The sequence below is a fragment of the Tachypleus tridentatus genome, chromosome 4 (genome assembly GCF_004210375.1).
Source record: "Tachypleus tridentatus isolate NWPU-2018 chromosome 4, ASM421037v1, whole genome shotgun sequence".
NCBI classification, from domain to species: domain Eukaryota; kingdom Metazoa; phylum Arthropoda; class Merostomata; order Xiphosura; family Limulidae; genus Tachypleus; species Tachypleus tridentatus.
The window spans coordinates 114,246,013-114,270,871 of NC_134828.1; the positions used below are offsets into that span (position 1 = coordinate 114,246,013).

At 32.4% G+C, this 24,859-nt stretch overlaps 1 protein-coding gene and 1 long non-coding RNA gene across 2 annotated transcripts in view; one reads left to right on the top strand and one right to left on the bottom strand.

Annotated features, from left to right (window-relative positions):
* Positions 1-24,859, top strand: part of LOC143248407 (uncharacterized) — a 26,716-nt gene continuing 1,857 nt past the window's right edge. Inside the window, exon 1 of the mRNA XM_076496762.1 lies at positions 1-469. Coding sequence (XP_076352877.1) covers positions 397-469 — 73 coding nt within the window. The 5' untranslated portion in view covers positions 1-396. The remainder of the gene's footprint in view (positions 470-24,859) is intronic.
* Positions 21,030-24,859, bottom strand: part of LOC143248408 (uncharacterized) — an 8,171-nt gene continuing 4,341 nt past the window's right edge. The window contains exon 3 of the long non-coding RNA XR_013026971.1: positions 21,030-23,100. This is a non-coding gene — a long non-coding RNA (uncharacterized LOC143248408). The remainder of the gene's footprint in view (positions 23,101-24,859) is intronic.

Consider the following 24,859-nt stretch of genomic DNA (forward strand, 5'->3'; position numbering starts at 1 on the left):
CGTGTTCCATACATGAATCTTTTCTCATTTGATGCACAGGAGAGAGTTATTGGTGACACCAATGTTAGCCGTCCACTAACAAACCGCTTTGTCAAGACGTCATTTGCTGTGAGGTACGGTATACTATGGACCAGCGAAATAACCGTTAAAATTGAGCCAGACACCTACTACTAGTAACACAGCACGTTTCTATTGGTTCAAAAATCAGGCACGTGCTTCAACGGTATCTCCACAGTCTGTGTGTGTGGTCAAGCGGAAAAATTTAGGCGCAAAATCAAATAACCGAGAAGCCTGAGAGCTGCAATTTAAAAGCTGTCGCAAAGAGTATTTATTCTCCAACACTTTTAACTCTATATAAATTTTCCACTTCTGAACCGATTGACAAGAGTTGTGAAGATGGGTAACGGATGTCCTATTGCTATACGGAGCGTAAAGCTGGTATTTCTGATAGTGTTAGTGACTATGACAGGTGAGTCATTTTCCTTACTTTACTATATATATATTATTCTATGCTATAATATTTCATGCCATTTTCTATGCGAGTACAAATATTTTTTTTTTTAAATCACGAGTAATATATGTAAATAAGTGATATTTCAAAGTTATTTTAGAATTTTTGGCATTATAGCTATATTTTATAATAGTTTCCATGTGATCAAAAACACCAACTATAACTGGCGATAATATCCAAATAGATTCAAAAGGTGAACCAATAAATGGTCTGATAAATAGATGGATTAATTTTACTAAGTTGTGTATTCTCGTAAATAACTTCTGACAAATATATTATCAAAAGGTAAGCCACTAAACTGGCTGATAAATATGTTAATTTTATTAATTATTGCAATTAATAACTTTTAATTACAAGGAAGGTAAGTGTAAATAATAGAATTAAAACGCAATAATAGAATTAAAACGCAGCTTCCAAATTAATGTAGGCCTAAGTGCGGTCCAGTAGTAAGCGTGCTTGACTGTTGAGCTGAGATTCAAGTGTTTCTCGTCTTATTACCGCCAAAAATAAATACCTGGTAAATAAAATAGGCTCTGCCAGAAACAAGTAGCTCACAAGTTGACCAGTAGATGCTGTTAATTGGCTGCCTTCTATCTAGTTTATCCCTTCAAATTTAAGGATGGTTATCTTTGATAACTCTCGTGTAGGTTTTAACAAAATCCAAAAACAAATAAACAAGCAATTATTGAAGTTAAACTCAATAAAGTACTTAATGTCGTTAATTAATAAACATAAAATAGTTTTCTCTAAGCTTATTACATTCAAACTTTTGACTTAAAATTTGTTCAAACTGTAACCAAGTGAAACGATATTTAAAGCTAATTCAGTCGTCATTGTTTCAAATGTCTTTCTTTAACGATTAGGATAAAGCAGGAAAAATACAATATGTAAAGTTATGCTATGAAACATTTGGCTAAAGTATGATGAAGACACGACCATAAACTACAGATCGAGGTAACACTGTTCTGTAGTTTTATGGTCGTTTGTTCATAATACTAGACATCTTTTACAGTTCTTTGTTTATCATACTACACATATTTCATGGTCGTTTTTTATCATATTACATGTATTTCATGATCGTTTGTTCATCATATTACACATATTTCATGGTCGGTTGTTCATCATACTAGACATATTTCATGATCGTTTGTTCATCATACTACACATATTTCATGATCGTTTGTTCATCATATTACACATATTTCATGATCGTTTGTTCATCATATTACACATATTTCATGATCGTTTGTTCATCACACTACACATATTTGATGGTCGTTTGTTCATCACATTACACATATTTCATGATCGTTTGTTCATCATACTACACATATTTCATGGTCGTTTGTTCATCACACTACACATATTTCATGATCGTTTGTTCATCACACTACACATATTTGATGGTCGTTTGTTCATCACACTACACATATTTGATGGTCGTTTGTTCATCATACTACACATATTTCATGGTCGTTTGTTCATCACACTACACATATTTCATGATCGTTTGTTCATCACACTACACATATTTGATGGTCGTTTGTTCATCATACTACACATATTTCATGGTCGTTTGTTCATCACACTACACATATTTCATGATCGTTTGTTCATCATATTACATGTATTTCATGATCGTTTGTTCATCATACTACACATATTTCATGGTCGTTTGTTCATCACACTACACATATTTCATGGTCGTTTGTTCATCATACTACACATATTTCATGATCGTTTGTTCATCATATTACACATATTTGATGGTCGTTTGTTCATCATACTACACATATTTCATGGTCGTTTGTTCATCACACTACACATATTTCATGATCGTTTGTTCATCATATTACATGTATTTCATGATCGTTTGTTCATCATACTACACATATTTCATGGTCGTTTGTTCATCACACTACACATATTTCATGGTCGTTTGTTCATCATACTACACATATTTCATGGTCGTTTGTTCATCATACTACACATATTTCATGGTCGTTTGTTCATCATACTACACATATTTCATGGTCGTTTGTTCATCATACTACACATATTTCATGGTCGTTTGTTCATCATACTACATGTATCTCATGGTCGTTTGTTCATCATACTACACATATTTCATGATCGTTTGTTCATCATATTACATGTATTTCATGGTCGTTTGTTCATCATACTACACATATTTCATGATCGTTTGTTCATCATATTACACATATTTCATGGTCGTTTGTTCATCACACTACACATATTTCATGATCGTTTGTTCATCACACTACACATATTTCATGGTCGTTTGTTCACCATACTACACATATTTCATGGTCGTTTGTTCATCATACTACACATATTTCATGATCGGTTGTTCATCATACTACACATATTTCATGGTCGTTTGTTCATCATACTACACATATTTCATGATCGTTTGTTCATCACACTACACATATTTCATGGTCGTTTGTTCATCACTCTACACATATTTCATGGTCGTTTGTTCATCATACTACACATATTTCATGATCGTTTGTCCATCATATTACATGGTAAGTAGATACGAGCTTTCCACTAACATAATATGATACAGTATAATATATGTTGGTTGATAGTTTAAAAACCATCTGCATTTTTATAGTACATGAAACGGACCTTCGTAATATAAAACATGTTTCCGGTAATATTACAATATCCAACAGAAATGTATAATTAAACAAAGACCGACTTCGTAAAGTGGGACCATTTGTGTAATGTAATATAACAACAAAATTCTGATAAATAAATAAACCGTTTGTGTCATATAAGAGAGAATGTAAAAACAAAATATTAGTTATAATGTGAAAACAAAACACGAATATCTGACATTATATTTCGTAAAACAATAATGCAACATAAGGAAAGCAGAGTTCAAATGGCATTTTATACTATAATATTACAACGGAAGAGGTAAGATGAATAGATTCATCTATAAAGTAAAAGCAGAACAGAAAGAAAAAAAAAATACAGATTCCTTCTACAATGTAACAATAACAGAAAAAAAAACAAAACCGTAATAATAATGTAAAAATAAACACACAGGCAGAAACACAAGATTTTCTAATGTTATGTAAAAACACAACAGAAAACAAATTACTGTATACAATTTAATAAGACAAGAAAGAAAGAAACGGATTGAATTTTCTTTGAAACAAACAACCCAAATTATGTTGTATTATTTCCTAATATCGTATGTGAATAACCTTTGTTTTGTATAAATTATAAGAATAATAAAAAAATATTATATTCTACAAGAAAGCAGATATATCAAAGATAAACTATATTTTTTAATCTACATAAATATAATAATACTGTTGTATGTTCGTCAAAGTACTTTGCCTCCTGTAATTGAACTTTTATCTCTTTCCTAGCAAACTTTGCCTGAACGATCATTGGCTGTATGCGAAGATACATGAAAATTTGCGATTTCATATTTTGTGTTTTGTAGTTTTTATAGCTGTTTTTCCGTTTTGTACAATTAATTTTAAAGGTAGCAACTTTTCATAACCTTAAATGACCTGTCATTAATAACTGATTTACATAACTTCCGTCCAGAGGACGGGTACTCCAGCGAGTTAACAATACAATCAATTAGTGTCAGATACATATGTTTTTAACGATACCAAATAAACACAGTTGTAACATGTACACAAAATTCTTTTCATGATAACCGTGTAAAATAAAGGTTATAAAATAGACTGAAAATATTTCGTAGGATAACATCACGAATTATACACATAACGACGTGTAAGTTTACTTCAAGTCAGCAATAAAATACATCATATTTTACTTAGAACATATTTCATGTTAGAGAACTCCAATGCAAACATATGATACAGCATATTTCCATACACCAGCACAATATAACAATATTAATACCAAATTAATTATTTTCTCTAGGACAACAATACAACATAAAGCCAACAAGTAAATACCTATGTATAGAATAACAATACAACACAAAAACAAGAAGTAAACCGCTATGTATAGGATAACAATACAACATAAAGCCAACAAGTAAACCTCTATGTATAGAATAACAATACAACACAAAAACAAGAAGTAAACCGCTATGTATGGGATAACAATACAACATAAAGACAAGTAAACCATATGTATGGGATAACAATACAACATAAAGCCAACAAGTAAACCTCTATGTATAGAATAACAATACAACACAAAAACAAGAAGTAAACCGCTATGTGTAGGATAACAATACAACATAAAGACAAGTAAACCGCTATGTATAGGATAACAATACAACATAAAGCTAACAAGTAAACCTCTATGTATAGAATAACAATACAACACAAAAACAAGAAGTAAACCGCTATGTATAGGATAACAATACAACATAAAAACAAGAAGTAAACCGCTATGTATAGGATAACAATACAACATAAAGCCAACAAGTAAACCTCTATGTATAGAATAACAATACAACACAAAAACAAGAAGTAAACCGCTATGTATAGGATAACAATACAACATAAAGACAAGTAAACCGCTATGTATAGGATAACAATACAACATAAAGCTAACAAGTAAACCTCTATGTATAGAATAACAATACAACACAAAAACAAGAAGTAAACCGCTATGTGTAGGATAACAATACAACATAAAGACAAGTAAACCGCTATGTATAGGATAACAATACAACACAAAAACAAGAAGTAAACCGCTATGTGTAGGATAACAATACAACATAAAGACAAGTAAACCGCTATGTATAGGATAACAATACAACATAAAGCCAACAAGTAAACCTCTATGTATAGAATAACAATACAACACAAAAACAAGAAGTAAACCGCTATGTATAGGATAACAATACAACATAAAGACAAGTAAACCGCTATGTATAGGATAACAATACAACATAAAGCCAACAAGTAAACCTCTATGTATAGAATAACAATACAACACAAAAACAAGAAGTAAACCGCTATGTGTAGGATAACAATACAACATAAAGACAAGTAAACCGCTATGTATAGGATAACAATACAACATAAAGCTAACAAGTAAACCTCTATGTATAGAATAACAATACAACACAAAAACAAGAAGTAAACCGCTATGTATAGGATAACAATACAACATAAAGCCAACAAGTAAACCTCTATGTATAGAATAACAATACAACACAAAAACAAGAAGTAAACCGCTATGTATAGGATAACAATACAACATAAAGCCAACAAGTAAACCTCTATGTATAGAATAACAATACAACACAAAAACAAGAAGTAAACCGCTATGTGTAGGATAACAATACAACATAAAGACAAGTAAACCGCTATGTATAGGATAACAATACAACATAAAGCTAACAAGTAAACCTCTATGTATAGAATAACAATACAACACAAAAACAAGAAGTAAACCGCTATGTGTAGGATAACAATACAACATAAAGACAAGTAAACCGCTATGTATAGGATAACAATACAACACAAAAACAAGAAGTAAACCGCTATGTGTAGGATAACAATACAACATAAAGACAAGTAAACCGCTATGTATAGGATAACAATACAACATAAAGACAAGTAAACCGCTATGTGTAGGATAACAATACAACATAAAGACAAGTAAACCGCTATGTATAGGATAACAATACAACATAAAGACAAGTAAACCGCTATGTGTAGGATAACAATACAACATAAAGACAAGTAAACCGCTATGTATAGGATAACAATACAACATAAAGACAACAAGTAAACCTCTATGTATAGGATAACAATACAACATAAAGACAACAAGTAAACCGCTATGTATAGAATAACAATACAACATAAAGACAACAAGTAAACCGCTATGTATAGAATAACAATACAACACAAAAACAAGAAGTAAACCGCTATGTATAGGATAACAATACAACATAAAGACAAGTAAACCGCTATGTGTAGGATAACAATACAACATAAAGACAAGTAAACCGCTATGTATAGGATAACAATACAACATAAAGACAACAAGTAAACCTCTATGTATAGGATAACAATACAACATAAAGACAACAAGTAAACCGCTATGTATAGAATAACAATACAACACAAAAACAAGAAGTAAACCGCTATGTATAGGATAACAATACAACATAAAGCCAACAAGTAAACCTCTATGTATAGAATAACAATACAACACAAAAACAAGAAGTAAACCGCTATGTGTAGGATAACAATACAACATAAAGACAAGTAAACCGCTATGTATAGGATAACAATACAACATAAAGCTAACAAGTAAACCTCTATGTATAGAATAACAATACAACACAAAAACAAGAAGTAAACCGCTATGTGTAGGATAACAATACAACATAAAGACAAGTAAACCGCTATGTATAGGATAACAATACAACATAAAGACAAGTAAACCGCTATGTGTAGGATAACAATACAACATAAAGACAAGTAAACCGCTATGTATAGGATAACAATACAACATAAAGACAAGTAAACCGCTATGTGTAGGATAACAATACAACATAAAGACAAGTAAACCGCTATGTATAGGATAACAATACAACATAAAGACAACAAGTAAACCTCTATGTATAGGATAACAATACAACATAAAGACAACAAGTAAACCGCTATGTATAGAATAACAATACAACATAAAGACAACAAGTAAACCGCTATGTATAGAATAACAATACAACACAAAAACAAGAAGTAAACCGCTATGTATAGGATAACAATACAACATAAAGACAAGTAAACCGCTATGTGTAGGATAACAATACAACATAAAGACAAGTAAACCGCTATGTATAGGATAACAATACAACATAAAGACAACAAGTAAACCTCTATGTATAGGATAACAATACAACATAAAGACAACAAGTAAACCGCTATGTATAGAATAACAATACAACACAAAAACAAGAAGTAAACCGCTATGTATAGGATAACAATACAACATAAAGACAAGTAAACCGCTATGTGTAGGATAACAATACAACATAAAGACAAGTAAACCGCTATGTATAGGATAACAATACAACATAAAGACAAGTAAACCGCTATGTGTAGGATAACAATACGCTCAAATATAAAAACGGGTAAACATACAATGCAGAGATGATAACATGCAAACTATGTTCTTTAGCATAACCCAACAACTGAAATACAAGATAACTTAACTGAAAATACTGAGAAATATAACTGAAAATATTAATATTAAAATAACTTATAATACAATAAGTATTGTTTGAAGTTATCTTCCTGTTCCAAAACAAACTAACATCTCTATTCGTTGTTCCGTAATTGTCCCTCGTTTAAGAATTTACAACGCTAAAATCAAAAGCTCGATTCCCCTCGGTGGTCAGGCCTGGCATGGCCAGGTGGTTAAGGCACTCGACTAGTATTCCGAGGGTCGCGAATTCGAATCCCTGTCACACCAAATATGCTCGCCCTTTCAGCCGTGGGGACATTATAATGTGACGGTCAATCCCACTATTCGTTGGTAAAAGAGTAGCCCAAGAGTTAGAAGTGGGTGGTAATGACTAGCTGCCTTCCCTCTAATCTTACACAGCAAAATTAGGGACGGCTAGCGCAGATAGCCCTCGTGTAGCTTTTTCTCGAAATTCAAAACAAAAAACAAATCCCTCGGTGGACACAGCAGATATCCCGAGGTAGATATGCTGTAAAAAAACACACACGTTTTGTAATTTTAAAGTTTAGAAGCTCGGTAGGAATCGTAAAATGCGTTCATGTTCTAAAGGATTCTTTGCCAAGTTTATTTCCTCTTATAAATATACATGTAATCAAAGGTAACGGAAAATATGTCTACTTTCTCGGGATTTGTTCCCTTAATTTACTGAAACGCGTAAATTCTAGGTTATTTTTATATATTGTAAGAATGCTTTATGAAAGACGTTGGGTTTTATGAGTCAACATAAAACAAAACTTGGTCTTCCTTCTGTCTTCCTGAAAATGATTACACAGGATAACCGGGAACTAGCTAATGGTTATATAATTCCATCCCTCAACATGTGATCTATAGTATAAGGGCACTTTGAATAGAACAAATGGTGTGATGTCATTAGGTCAAACTCAAAAGAATCTTTACGGGTCACTATTGTTATTTTCTCTCATTCGTTAAGTACTCTTCATACTTGGACTGTTCTTACGCAGTCCTGGTGAGTACAAATATTAATAAATTCCTATGTTTCTTTTTACAAACTCCATTAAACAAAGAGAAGTACGTTGCAATTTTTTTAAAAAAATGCTATAGTTTGTAACATACAAAAATAACGAAACGCGTAGAACGAATAGTGAAAAGTTTATAATGTACAAAAAGACTTGTGGAAACAGAGTTATTCCACTGAAACGTTTGCTATCTTCAAACTTCGCTGAGGGGTATTTGTACGTAAGTGTACCGCATTTGAAACTTCGTCTATGTTTTACGTTAGCTGTGGATGATGAGATACAATCTCGCAGTAGTAAGAAAAAACGTCCCCCGAGAGTACTTTACCAAGTGTGTATCACGTTTAGAAGTAACGTGCATTATCATCGAAGAATAAACGTTGGGAACATTTCTACACAAATACAAGATGGGAACATATAATGCTGTTAAGACGTTACAGTTAAAAAAACAAAACGATTTCAGTCCATAGTTATTTTATCCTCACAGGGTACGAACTGCATGAAAACTAATGTAACATGAGAATATTCTTTCTCCTGACCTTATAATTAGGTCAGAAATAGACTCGTCACTCTACTAAAACAAGTCGGTTGTGTCTCAAAAAATTTCTTGTTTGTTCACGACCATCTAAAGTAACGTGCAGACTAGTTTATCGAGTTAGCACTGTACTTTCTAATAATTTTATTAGTGTTTACTTTGCAGATATATATATATACCAGAAACATACATGTATATGGACTAGAAGTTATAAACATTTTTTTTTTTCATTTAAGGACAGGGAATATTACTTCGTGAAAACCGAATCATGGATTTCTTTTTTTTTTTAATAAAAACAAAAGTATATTTTCTGTGAATCGTAAGTTGTGATTTCACAATATCTTCATTTAAATAAAATTTATCATTTGCAATATCGTTTACTATTGAGTTTACAGTATTAACACTAATCGAGATTCATTACAACTGATCTGAGGGTCGCGGGTTCGAAACCCCGTCTCACCAAACATGCTCGCCCTTTCAGCCTTGGGAGGCGTTATAATGTTACGATCAACCCTACTATTTATTGGTAAATGACTAGCCCAATAGCTTGCGGTGGGTGGTGATGACTAGCTGACTTTCCTCTAGTCTTTCCCTGCTAAATTAGCGACGGCTCGCGCAGATAGCCCTGGTGTATTTTTGCGGGAAATTCAAAACAAACATCACACCAACTGAAGTGGTAGAATATATTCCTCCTTGTTTAGAAAACCAATAAAAGGTGTCTTTTTTTTAAAGCTGTAAATCGATAAACGCAATTTCTGACCGAATAGTAGTAGTTAACGTATGAAGTTATGGACCTAAAGATAACACTATCCAAGTAATTTTCTACTATCAAGTTATGGACCTAAAGGTAACACTGTCCAAGTAATTTTCTACTATCAAGTTATGGACCTAAAGGTAACACTGTCCAAGTAATTTTCTACTATCAAGTTATGGACCTAAAGGTAACACTATCCAAGTAATTTTCTACTATCAAGTTATGGACCTAAAGGTAACACTATCCAAGTAATTTTCTACTATCAAGTTATGGACCTAAAGGTAACACTATCCAAGTAATTTTTTACTATCAAGTTATGGACCTAAAGGTAACACTATCCAAGTAATTTTCTACTATCAAGTTATGGACCTAAAGGTAACACTGTCCAAGTAATTTTCTACTATCAAGTTATGGACCTAAAGGTAACACTATCCAAGTAATTTTCTACTATCAAGTTATGGACCTAAAGGTAACACTATCCAAGTAATTTTCAACTATCAAGTTATGGACCTAAAGGTAACACTGTCCAAGTAATTTTCTACTATCAAGTTATGGACCTAAAGGTAACACTATCCAAGTAATTTTCTACTATCAAGTTATGGACCTAAAGGTAACACTATCCAAGTAATTTTCTACTATCAAGTTATGGACCTAAAGGTAACACTATCCAAGTAATTTTTTACTATCAAGTTATGGACCTAAAGGTAACACTATCCAAGTAATTTTCTACTATCAAGTTATGGACCTAAAGGTAACACTGTCCAAGTAATTTTCTACTATCAAGTTATGGACCTAAAGGTAACACTATCCAAGTAATTTTCTACTATCAAGTTATGGACCTAAAGGTAACACTATCCAAGTAATTTTCAACTATCAAGTTATGGACCTAAAGGTAACACTATCCAAGTAATTTTCTACTATCAAGTTATGGACCTAAAGGTAACACTATCCAAGTAATTTTCTACTATCAAGTTATGGACCTAAAGGTAACACTATCCAAGTAATTTTTTACTATCAAGTTATGGACCTAAAGGTAACACTATCCAAGTAATTTTCTACTATCAAGTTATGGACCTAAAGGTAACACTATCCAAGTAATTTTCAACTATCAAGTTATGGACCTAAAGGTAACACTATCCAAGTAATTTTCTACTATCAAGTTATGGACCTAAAGGTAACACTATCCAAGTAATTTTCTACTATCAAGTTATGGACCTAAAGGTAACACTATCCAAGTAATTTTCTACTCTCAAGTTATGGACCTAAAGGTAACACTATCCAAGTAATTTTCTACTCTAATAAATTGTTGTAGAACGAAACTTTCCAACATATTTTGTACATAAAACAATTAATATTCTGCTGGTGTAGACCCTTTACTTAAAACTTAATGGTTTTTAAAGTGAAAAGCACCAAGACATGTTTTAAACTAAACTGTTCCAAACCAAACGTTTTAACTCGCACAATTTGTCAGTGAATAATGTGTTAAAAAACTCATGAAATGTGCAGATGTGATTTCTTTTTTTAGTTAGCATTTTATAAGGTCTGACAGAATTTTAAAATGTTTGTTTGTATTAAAACAGCTATCAGCCATCTTCACTGCGGAGAATTGAGCCCTGGATTTTAGTGTTATAAGTTCGTAGACTTACCTTTATCACACTGGGGACTTTTTATTTGTTTCCCAATTTAGACGTTTTTACATTTTTAATTTGTATTTCTTTAATTATGAATAAGTGTTGTTAAATATACCCTTACTCTGATAGGTAGCTTATTAAACTATGTAACACAAGTTTTGTTCATGGATAGTTTGTGTTATTTCTTAATTGCTTATGTTGTAAAAGTGCACAAAATGACCATTTTTCCCTTCAAACTTTGCTTTTGTGACTTGGATAATGAAATTTAGAAATTAACCTATTTACTATGTAAAAACAGACAAATTTGCACATTTTCGTTTAATAAGGTCTGAATAAAACAACATATGAATCAAGATTTACATGTATTTATGCTAAAGTTTTACAAAAATGTTTAGAAGTGAGTAGTTTTTTCGAGATTTGCGACTCTAACCCCCGCGTCGCGCCAAACATGCTCGCCCTCCCAGCCGTGGGAGCATTATAATGTGACGGTCAATCCCACTATTCGTTGGTAAAAGAGTAGCCCAAGAGTTGGCGGTGGGTGGTGATGACTAGCTGTCTTCCCTCTAGTCTTACACTTCTAAATTAGGGACGGCTAGCGCAGATAGCCCTCGAGTAGCTTTGTGCGAAATTCCAAAAAACAAACAAACGACTCTAACGTAAATCACTTTCACGTGTCAGACCCCAAATATAGTCACCCATCATGTTTTCGTAATACGCTCCCAGTTCACAGAAGCAAAGTTTGAAGATAAAAATAGGTCTTTCCATTTACTTTAGACATAAGTAATTGGGAAATAACACTTTCTGTCCAGGAACAAGAAAAAGTAAACATTTTGTTACACAATGTAATTAAGTTTCGTTTTTGACATAACCGTATCGAAAAATTTTGTTTTGTTTTTACTAAATAGTTAACAGATTTCAAGTTGCATCATTCTACAAATCGGCTTCATAAATCCACAGTTTTCAACGTTATGTTCATAATTCACTGCTCACCGTCGTTTCTTAAAATATAATTGTGCGTTTACTTTTAAAGTGGTGCGTGATACATGAAACTCTTATTTTTGACACGTTGTTTTTCCGATCTTTCACGTTATAGATAAAGTACCATTCACAAAACATTCGAAGTTCTCCACCTGTTCATTTCTATTCATAATATTAATACCTCAAGTTTAAACAGTTATGGTTTTCTCTTTCAAACATAACTGTCCATAGCATTTCAATCACTAGTACAATATATCATGTTATTTACCCTAAACTTTATAACTCAAGGATTGTATTAGTTAAATTGTTCTCATATTTTTATTGTTTTAAATTATATTTTCAATGAAATAATACAATACATTTCATAAAGCATTAATATTAAGCATGTCATGTTTTTTAAATATTATGTTATTTATTCTGCCACCTTGGTTTGTTTGTTTGTTTGTTTTTTCAAAAGAACAATGTATCATAGTATTTAAATCACTCTCACCTGCCTTATCCATTGCCTACGACACATTTCGCTCAATACCAGAACTCATCATATTGGCTAGGGTACAACAAACACAGTGGTGATTGGAACACTTTTGTATAATAAAGGTTTTAGAGTAAAAATATGTGATATGTACGCCTTTTTTTTTTTTTTGTGAAGCTGGCGATATGCTGCTAATGTGAACAAACAAACACAAATAGATGTATAACATATCTCTTTTAATGACCTTAACTCTGAAACACAGAGTAAACTGGATCTCACCAAAATATTATTTTCTAGTTAAATTTCCATAATTCCATTAAAATCGTCTGATTTGTGATTAAGATTTTAATTATTATATTAAGAACAAAGAAGAGCTCTCTTCAGCAGGAAAAATTAAGATATTATTAGCCATTTAAAGAAACAGTTGAATATTTTAATTTTTTTTAGGCCTGGCATAGCCAGGTAGGTTAAGGCGTTCGACTCGTAATCTGAGAATCTCGGGCTCGAATACCCGTACACTAAACATGCTCGCCCTTTCAGCCGTGGGGGCGATACAATGTTATGGTCAATCCCACTATGCGTTAGTAAAAAAGTTGGCGGTGGGTGGTGATGACTAGCTGTCTTCCCCCTAGCCTTACACTGCAAAATTAGGGACGACTAGCGCAGATAGCCCTCGAGTAGCTTTGTACGAAATTAAAAACAAACAATTTTCTTTTGTTCAAAATATATCAAACTTAATATTCTAATATCATCTTCAAAGAAATGGCTCTTCTTTAGTTCTCAGTACTATATTTTTCTTGCTTAAATATTCAATTAAGAACCAATTAATCACCTAAAAATGATTCTTAGAGAGAAGTTAACTTGAGTTTAAACTATATAGAAGTGTTTAACATATAGCTGTTTTATAGCTAACAATAGTTATGAAAGTAAAGTGTAGATAGGACGAGCAGGTATTAAAACTTATAACTTTCTATATTTAATATCTTCAATGTCATCTTTGTAAGATAAGAGTGGTTTTTGTCTTATCTTAACTCTGATAAAATAAGGAATTCTCTGGAACTGACTATTTAAGTGATACGTGGCACATCTAAAACTATAATATGTGTCTCTTCGTTAAAAAGAAAAAACAACAACATAATTTTGCTATCCAGACAGTGTTTGATAGCATCGAGCAATATCCTGGAAAGAGACACAAGCAACTAGGTGTTTGCACAATCTGATATATTCTACAAATACTCTCAAACTACCACTTTTAATAACGTTCGGCCCTAATTTTTTGTTATTGTTATTACCTCCACAGCCGAGGGCAACTGATCCCTCAGTTTAAGTAAATAAGCTGAAATGAGAGATGAAACACATCAGCATACCTGGTTTGTGTGATCACGTGACCAACGGATTAGCTTCATGTATGTTGTTCTTAATCGGTAATTGTATAACGAAGTGAAACAGATCAATGTCCATTAAACTGATAGTTTTATGATGAAAGTTGCAATGATTGTTCGTGTGTTAATAAAAACATCGAATACCACTAACAAACCAGACCATAACTTATCAAAACAGACCATAACTTATCATAACCAGACCATAACTTATCAAAACCTTATCCGTTTACCATTACTACTTTACAAAGTCTATTCCTCTCTGTCATTACTATTTATCAAAACTTTATTTATTACTGCTACTACCTATCTAAACATTATATGTTTTTACAATTACTACTATCTATCTAAACCTTATATGTTTTTACAATTACTACTATCTATCTAAACCTTATATGTTTTTACTATCACTACTACCTATCTAAACATTATATGTTCTTACTATTACTACTACCTATCTAAACCTTATATGTTCTTACTATTACTACTACCTATCTAAACATTATATGTTTTTACTATTACTACTATCTATCTAAACCTTATATGTTTTTACTATTACTACTACCTATCTAAACATTATATGTTTTTACTATTACTACTACCTATATAAACATTATATGTTTTTACTATTACTACCACCTATCTAAACATTATATGTTTTTACTATTACTACTACCTATCTAAACATTATATGTTTTTACTATTACTACTATCTATCTAAACATTATATGTTTTTACTATTACTACTACCTATCTAAACATTATATGTTTTTACTACTACTACTACCTATCTAAACATTATGTTTTTACTATTACTACTACCTATCTAAATATTATATGTTTTTACTATTACTACTACCTATCTAAACATTATATGTTTTTACTATTACTACTATCTATCTAAACATTATATGTTTTTACTATTACTACTACCTATTTAAATATATGTTTTTACTACTACTACCTATATAAACATTATATGTTTTTACTATTACTACCACCTACCTAAACATTATATGTTTTTACTATTACTACCACCTACCTAAACATTATGTTTTTACTATTACTACTACCTATCTAAACATTATGTTTTACTACTACTACTATCTATCTAAACATTACATGTTTTTACTACTACTACTACCTATCTAAATATTATGTTTTTACTACTACTACTACCTATCTAAACATTATATGTTTTTACTACTACTACTACCTATCTAAACATTATATGTTTTTACTATTACTACCACCTATCTAAACATTATATGTTTTTACTATTACTACTACCTATTTAAACATTATATGTTTTTACTATTACTACTACCTATCTAAACCTTATATGTTCTTACTATTACTACTACCTATCTAAACATTATATGTTTTTACTATTACTACTATCTATCTAAACCTTATATGTTTTTACTATTACTACTACCTATCTAAACATTATATGTTCTTACTATTACTACTACCTATCTAAACATTATATGTTTTTACTACTACTACTACCTATCTAAACATTATATGTTTTTACTATTACTACTACCTATATAAACATTATATGTTTTTACTATTACTACCACCTATCTAAACATTATATGTTTTTACTATTACTACTACCTATCTAAACATTATATGTTTTTACTATTACTACTATCTATCTAAACATTATATGTTTTTACTATTACTACTACCTATCTAAACATTATATGTTTTTACTACTACTACTACCTATCTAAACATTATGTTTTTACTATTACTACTACCTATCTAAATATTATATGTTTTTACTATTACTACTACCTATCTAAACATTATATGTTTTTACTATTACTACTATCTATCTAAACATTATATGTTTTTACTATTACTACTACCTATTTAAATATATGTTTTTACTACTACTACTACCTATATAAACATTATATGTTTTTACTATTACTACCACCTACCTAAACATTATATGTTTTTACTATTACTACCACCTACCTAAACATTATGTTTTTACTATTACTACTACCTATCTAAACATTATGTTTTACTACTACTACTATCTATCTAAACATTACATGTTTTTACTACTACTACTACCTATCTAAATATTATGTTTTACTACTACTACTACCTATCTAAACATTATATGTTTTTACTACTACTACTACCTATCTAAACATTATATGTTTTTACTATTACTACCACCTATCTAAACATTATATGTTTTTACTATTACTACTACCTATTTAAACATTATATGTTTTTACTATTACTACTACCTATCTAAACATTATATGTTTTTACTATTACCACTACCTATCTAAACATTATATGTTTTTACTATTACTACTACCTATTTAAAGTTTAGCTGTATTTACTATCACCACCTATTTAAATTTTCAAACTAAATTGTATCTTAATATCACTTGTTATGAGTAGCGAGTCTGTCGACACAATTTTCAACTTGACGTCTGTTTTTACATTAAACACGTACAATTTTTACAGGTATACAACTTACATTTCGTTTGTTTTTACATTAAACTCGTACAATTTTTACTGTTTTATACATTTTCGTCTTCTCGCATTATGGCGCCCTCTGATTGCTCATCGGTAAACTTGAGAACTTATAACGCTAGAAATGAAGTTACAAAGCTTGTGATAGGCAGAGTACAGATAGCCAATTGTAGAGCTTTATATTTAATGAGAATTAGACATACAAACAACACACATAAGCACACGTGCGCGTAAGTTATTGACACTTGAAAACCGAGTGAGTGCTGCTGTCTTATTATGTCATACAATGTTTGAGGGTAAATATTTCATGTGAAGTTATGTTCGAAGTTACTGTGTGCGCACAAGACATTTTATCGAATATACAGATTTGCGTCATAATTAAATGTTTACCTTACGTATGAAAGACAAACCAGTTTAGGTTTGGTTCTGAAGACCAAACAAATACCTAACAACCCCTTGCTTGTGCAACATTCTACTCTCGTCATCAGTGCTTAATATGTACATATAACTTTCTTATGACATTATTTTTAGCTATTTAATTATATCTAAAGTAATTAATAACATTAATATGTGTAGTTTTATCATAATTATTATCAAACAAGCTTAACTTTTGCAATACTTCATTCGGAGCATTCCGTACAATAAGATAAAGGATAGGGACCATTTAAAGGATAACTTACTTAAATATTTATTTCCTGAACAATTTAACACTGTACTGAGTTTGCAATTAATCACAAAGCTACACAATGAGTATCTGTGCTCTCTCACCACTGGAAGAGACAGTATAGTGAACTTACGTTATTAGAGCTACAAGTTCTTTATAAGACTAGAGAAAGAACTTGAACAAGTGAAAAGTAGTAAATGAACAGTGAAGTAAAATTGTCTTTGTTTAATTAGAATGTGTGTAGAACATTAAATGTTTGTTTACACAGAAAAATGACACTGTTCAATACGATACGTAGATTTAAATTGTATTTATTCACTCCAAAGACTTATGATATAATAATTGGCAATATTTGCTAGTTAGGGAGGGGAACATTGAAATTTAAGCTAACATCTCATTTTATCTACGATTACTAAAAGTTTGCGTGTCTATCAGTGCTTTTTCTATTTGTAATGCATCCTAAAAATGAACCTTCAGTACTTTAACACTCCTACGAAAAGTGGGGCCTAATAGGCCCCAGAGCAATTTGACAGGTTATTAATATTAGGCTAATAATTTTGTATTTAAATGAAATTGCCATTTAAATCCATTAATGAATGGATTAACGAGATTCCCACTGTCCCTATCTACTATCTAGCGAAACCACAGCCAGGGGAACGGGCTTGGAGAAATCAGGACTAGAAACGTCTTTTCGTAGGAGTGTTAAACCTGATGTATATATGATTCTTATTAGGGATATGACGTAACAGGAAACCTTTATATAATACATTGACAACAATAATAATTAATCCTGTTTTGCCGGAAACTAAACGAGATCAGCAAACTGACATCAGTGATTTGCATGTTTGTCATAGGTAATGTATTATAATTAATTTGTTAAATAATCACCAGATGCCGTTCTATGCTTATTGGTGCATCACTCTCGCTTTTTTTTTATTTTATTTGTCATTTCAGACAAAGATTTATCATTAGATGACATCTCACTTTAAAAACTGCTGTGTTCACTGATTTCTAACTAATTAATTACGTTAATTGACATAGATGTCGCTAATAACGGAGTTAATTAACAAAATGAAATAGGTAAATTAGACACGACAATCCCAAATAGAAATATTGATCTACTAATTTAAATACTTAATTTGCTTTTTACTTACGTGTTGCTAAGTTACAGAAACCTTATTCGTGAACTGTTGTTCTGTTGATCTATCCTTTCAAATTGGGCCCGGCATGGCCTAGCGCGTAAGGCGTGCGACTCGTAATCCGAGGGTCGCGAGTTCGCGCCTGCGTCGCGCTAAACATGCTCGCCCTCCCAGCCGTGGGGGTGTATAATGTGACGGTCAATCCCACTATTCGTTGGTAAAAGAGTAGTCCAAGAGTTGGCGGTGGGTGGTGATGACTAGCTGCCTTCCCTCTAGTCTTACACTGCTAAATTAGGGACGGCTAGCACAGATAGCCCTCGAGTAGCTTTGTGCGAAATTCCCAAACAAACAAATCCTTTCAAACAAATAATATAAATTATGACTGTTGTTCAAAACAGATTTTATTACGCAGTGTTGTTGTTATTTTATTAATAGTACTTTCCAAAGACCGCAGTTAGATATCTATGGTTACTTCAAAAATCATTTCTTTCAAAAACAATATTTTTTCGTTTTAAAAACATTTCAACCGAAGTTTGGAAGAATCACGTTTGATTAGACTTATTGTATTGTAATGATTAGACTTATTCTATTGTAAAAGTGTTAAAACTGAATTGACAAAAATAATGCTTTTTCTTAATTTCGCACAAAGCTACACGAAGGCTATTTGCGCTACGCGTCCCTAATTCAGCAGTGTAAGACTATAGAGGGAAAACTTTTATCAACGAATAGTGGGATTGACCGTCGAATTATAACGCCCCCACGACTGAAAGGGCGAGTATGTTTGGTGCGACCTGGATTCGAACCCGCGACCCTCAGGTTACAAGTTGAACGCCTTAACCCACTTGGCCTTGACAAAAATAATTCTTTCTTTTCTTTATCGTAGGCACAATTAAAACTTATTCTCATTATCCCAAGTAATACTAAAATAGAGTATAATAGTTGTAAACTATCTTATTTTAATAGTATTCGAAAGTTTCTTTTTTGTTCTTAAGATTTTGTTTGCTTATTCTATGATTTTCGCGCAAATATATATAAAGGGCAATACGGACATAGTTATCCAATATTTTGACCCTATAAACTGAGGTTTATTTGTTTCTTTTTTTATTAGGCATGACGCTATATAATGGGCTATCTATGCTATATAAGCCGCAAGTATCGAAACCTGATTTTTAGAATTATAAGCCCTTAAACTTTCCGCCGGATTCAGCTGATCAACGTCACCCTTCTGTCAGCTCAAGACTTGCCCACTGATGTGACTTGACTATACTTTTATAATAATGCAACCAAGGCCCCAAAATGTGACTTCAGTGACAACATATCATAAATAGTAAACCATCTAATTCGCAGCCCGAAAACATTAACCATTAGGCAACGCTAGGCACTTGTTCTTAAGAACAAAGAGTCATTTAACACTTCTTACTGGTTCATCTGCGAGGTTACTTGGCACTACCAACGGGTCTGGACAAAAGAGAAAGGTTGTTTCCAACCGTGTTATGATAACTATATCTGTATACAACTAGCCTCCTGTTGAGACATGTCTAATCAAATTAATACAAACAATATTAGAATAAAATAATAAGTTTGGCTTGGTTTGAATTTTACGCAAATCTATACGAGGGCTATCTGCGCTAGCTGTCCTAATTTAGCAGCAAAAAAAAAGACTAGAGGGAAGGCAGCTAGTCATCACCACCCACCGTCAACTCTTGGGCTACTCTTTTACCAACGAATAGTGGGATTGATCGTCACATTATAACGCCCCCACGGCTGGGAGGGGCGAGCATGTTTGGCGCGACGCGGATGCGAACCCGCGACCCTAAACTAAACTTTCTTCCCAAATGGTAGCTAATCGGTAGATTTATAGATTTGCAATGCTAAGTTCCGGGTTCGATTCCCTGTAGTGGGCACAATACAGATAGCCCCTTGTGTAATATTGAATTAAGAAAACTACAACAACAAAAACCTAAATGCTGTTTTCTTAGATACTAAACATATTGTCAGAATTTGTGCAGAGCTGCACGGTGAGCAATCTGTTCTGCGCCCAATGCAACTACCGAGCCCTAAACATTCAAGCTTGCGACTGAGGAGACGTGTTAGAAAGACTGACACTCTAAACCTTTCATCATAATAGTTTTTATAGCACATTTAACAGATTTTTTAGAAAAAAAATAACGCTAGTTTGAACCCAACAGTTTTTTTTATCAGAGATTCAACTAGGAAAGCATCAGTATTAATAGTTGTTACTTAATGGGAACCTTACAGATTACACAGGTTAAGGGACCGAATCAAACTTTACATGATTCGCTCACAGTCATTCCTAATCTAGAACTACTGACAAAAGGGGTTGACAACTGTTCGTTGCATGTGCTACCTTTAACCAAATAATGAGAGTAATTATCGCAGTTTAACTTACCCTACGTTAAAGGCTATTTAACAAACTGTGTGGTTTTTGTATCTGAGGGCAATCTCACAAACCAGGCTTCGTGTGTGTTTGTTTTCTTATAGCAAAGCCACATCGGGCTTTCTTCTGACTCCACCGAGGAGAATCGAACCCTTGATTTAAGCGTTGTAAATCCGTAGACTTACCATTATGCCAGCGGGGGACGCAGGCTGAAGCCTATTTCATTAAATAGGCTTCGTGTGTGTTTGTTTTCTTACAACAAAGCCACATCGGGCTATCTACTGACTCCAACAAGGAGAATCGAACCTTTTATTTTAGCGTTGTAAATCCATAGACTTACCGATGTACCAGCGGGTAAAGCAAGCTTCGTAATGGTTAATTATGATATTAATCATTCATCGCAATATCTGTTAATCCTTCCAGAAATTTCGTTTTTATTTCTTAATTTTTATAGAAATAATAGAAACTAAAAAAAAAATACAATTAATCACGAGCACAGCGTTTCTCTCCCAGCTTTAAGAAATAGTCAAAGAATGAAAGTTCTACATTACAATACTGATAGACTTTTCGATGTAACAGTTGTTTAAAAATGGCAAATTTCAAAGAACGGTTCAGCCAAAATTTCAGTATCCAATAAACGTAAAAGAATACCAGTAATAGTTCTACTTTGTTGATGAATAAATCACACACTTGGTAAAACATGAGCACTATTTACATAGCTATTATGCTATTCCCAACACAGTGCTTAAGCACTCCAATACTGGCTACGTAGAAATGACAGCCTATCATATTATAATTGCTTTAATGTCATTCATGTCAGTTTCACCTACACTTTTATTTCACGTGCCATTAAACTTCCACGCAGGTGATGTATATCCCAGTCTTTCCGTACGTAATTTTCAAGAACAGTAAATATTTGTTTTGGCAAGTATAAAAATAATATATCTCTACCAACTTGATAAATGTAGGAACCCGAACACGTTCTTTGATATTTTACTAAGTGCTTTGAATCTTAGGCTTAGAAACAGATACTTGCATATTACGTAATCGAAAGCTGATACGTTATAACAGTAATAAGGTTGAACCAGCTTTTAAGAAAACTTTGTTTGCAGTCAAGCGCAAAGCTGCATATTGGTCTGTCTTCACTATGTCTACCACGGGTATCAAAACCGGGTTTTTAGTGTTGTAAGTTTTCCGACTTACTGCTGTGCTAATGAAGGGGGTGGCATATTAAGGGAACATATACACTCTTTATAATTTAAGTTAGAATGTATGTTTTTGTACATGATTTGAGATAATATTTCTTCCACAGTTAAACAAGGGCTTCTATATAGTTTACAAGTATAAGGTAACTTATCTTGCAGTATATGGGGTTCTTTCATTCCTCATTCTTTCACTTCAACCACGTTTTATTTATATTTTTATCCGTCATAAACACTTCTAAAATATATTTATATATATTTTAATTCTATTAACTTTCCTTTAGCGACCTCTAGTTTCTTCAACATTATTCCTTTGATTTTTTATTCTTTCTTTCTTAATTACATTTCTAATAAGAATATTTTAAAAATGGTGTTGTGAACATTACATTAAAACGATCTGCGAACCTCGTCACAGTGTTAAAATTCACTTAAGGACATTCGGTGGTGCTTTCATTGACGACGATGTATCTCGACAATAGCTCTGCATTGTAGTTTCCATTGCAAAATGCTCCGTCATAACACATTCGTGTACAAAGCACATCACTCCTTCCGGCATGGCTTCTGTAATCCACAACGATTTCGAAACGCTTATTTTTAAGTCTGATTGCACAGAATTTCACAAGCGTTGAATTTGGCAGCTAGACTTGCACGTCTTTCGATAGGATAGAACGAATACTCATTTCATTGTCCATCCGATTGATTTGCTGATTTACCTATTCAAAATCATTTTAATAGTAAGTCCTCAACATATGTGAATTCAACGCTCTTACAAAAAAAACACCTAATTTTCAGTTCACCTATTTTTTGTTACAATTTCTTCTTACTTGAACCTCACATTAAAAAATAAACTCATTTTTCTCGCTTTTTTGATTTCAGAAACTTTACGTAAGGCATATTTTACTTCTTTCGCTCGGTATTTCTTTTTAGCACATTTTTATATTTACTTAATTTCAAAATCATTACTAAAATTGTTTTTTTTTTCTGTCAGTTCGGTCCGTTTTAAGACAAAATTATAATTTCCTTAACGTCCTTCAGACTTTCCTCAAACATCTTACATTTCACCGAGTCATTACGTTTAATGAGCATGAAACACGTAAAAAATGAATATCTGTTCATTTTAAAATACGCACTCAGTATATCTTCGGTACTTCTTTTACGAATAAAACACTTCATAAAATAATTTACATATCAAAGTTCTTATTTCACTATCAGTATTTTCACTGTGATGGACAAGTACAACCTTCCCTAAGCCTAAATAAACAGGATATTATTGAGAGTTTTTCAAAAGTGGTCGATCAAATGTCACGTTTATTAGTTTGACTAGTGGGCCCGGCATGGCCAAGCGTGTTAAGGCGTGCGACTCGTAATCTGAGGGTCGCGGGTTCGCATCCCGGTCGCGCCAAACATGTGCGCCCCCTTTCAGTCGTGGGGGGCGTTATTATGTTACGGTCTATCCCACTATTTGTTGTTAAAAGAGTAGCCCAAGAGTTAACGGTGGGTAGTGATGACTAGCTGCCTTCCCTCTAGTCTTACACTGCTAAATTAGGGACGGCTAGCACAGATAGCCCTCGAGTAACTTTGTGCGAAAAACAAAACAAAATAGTTTTACTGGGTTTCTCTATTTGATATTCACAGTGGTGACTGAGAGATAGATGACAGAACATCGCACGTGGAAGTAGTATATATGTATCCGTTTTTATCTTTCATAGCCCACTTTTGATATAAGTAAACATATAGCTCCAGGTATATAACACCTTACTTTCAAAAAATTATTTATTTAGAACAAAAATAAAACAAACCGAACATCCGCAATATAAAATCATGAATGTGTAATATAGAACAGCGGTTTCCAACCTGCTGTCTGTTTGTCAGGGGGTTCTCTTTAAGTAGCTCGTGGAAAAGGTTACACGATTCGGATAAGAAGAGACCGTATCCAGTTGTGGTCCTTCTAAACAGTAGAAGAACCGTCATGATTCAAAAATAAACAATTTTCAGAGCAATTACGGAGTCTAAAGTTAAGGTCGTGAAAATGTAGTTATAAAAGTCACAACTTAAAATGAAAAACTTTACAAAAAGAAAAAGAGGCCAGTGTTAGAAATATGTGACTGATAAAGCTAACCTTACAGCGGATGGCACTTAGGTATAATGTAGGTGACAACGTTCATCATAATCTAGACGTAGATTAAAGAAGAGTCCCCAGTGGCTCAGAGATAAGGTTGAAATATTGTAAATATTAAAATTCCGTACTCGATTCCCGGATAGACAGTGCACAACCAATATTTCTTTCTTTCTTTTTTTTTTGCTACATGCTTAAAAATAACAATAAAAAAGGGTTTGGTAATTTAAAAATCTGGTTTGTTTTAAATTTTTAGCAAAGCTACTCTCGGGCTATCTGTGCTAGCCGTCCCTAATTTAGCAGTGTAAAACTAGAGGGAAGGCAGCTAATTATCAAGAATCACCGCTACCACTTGG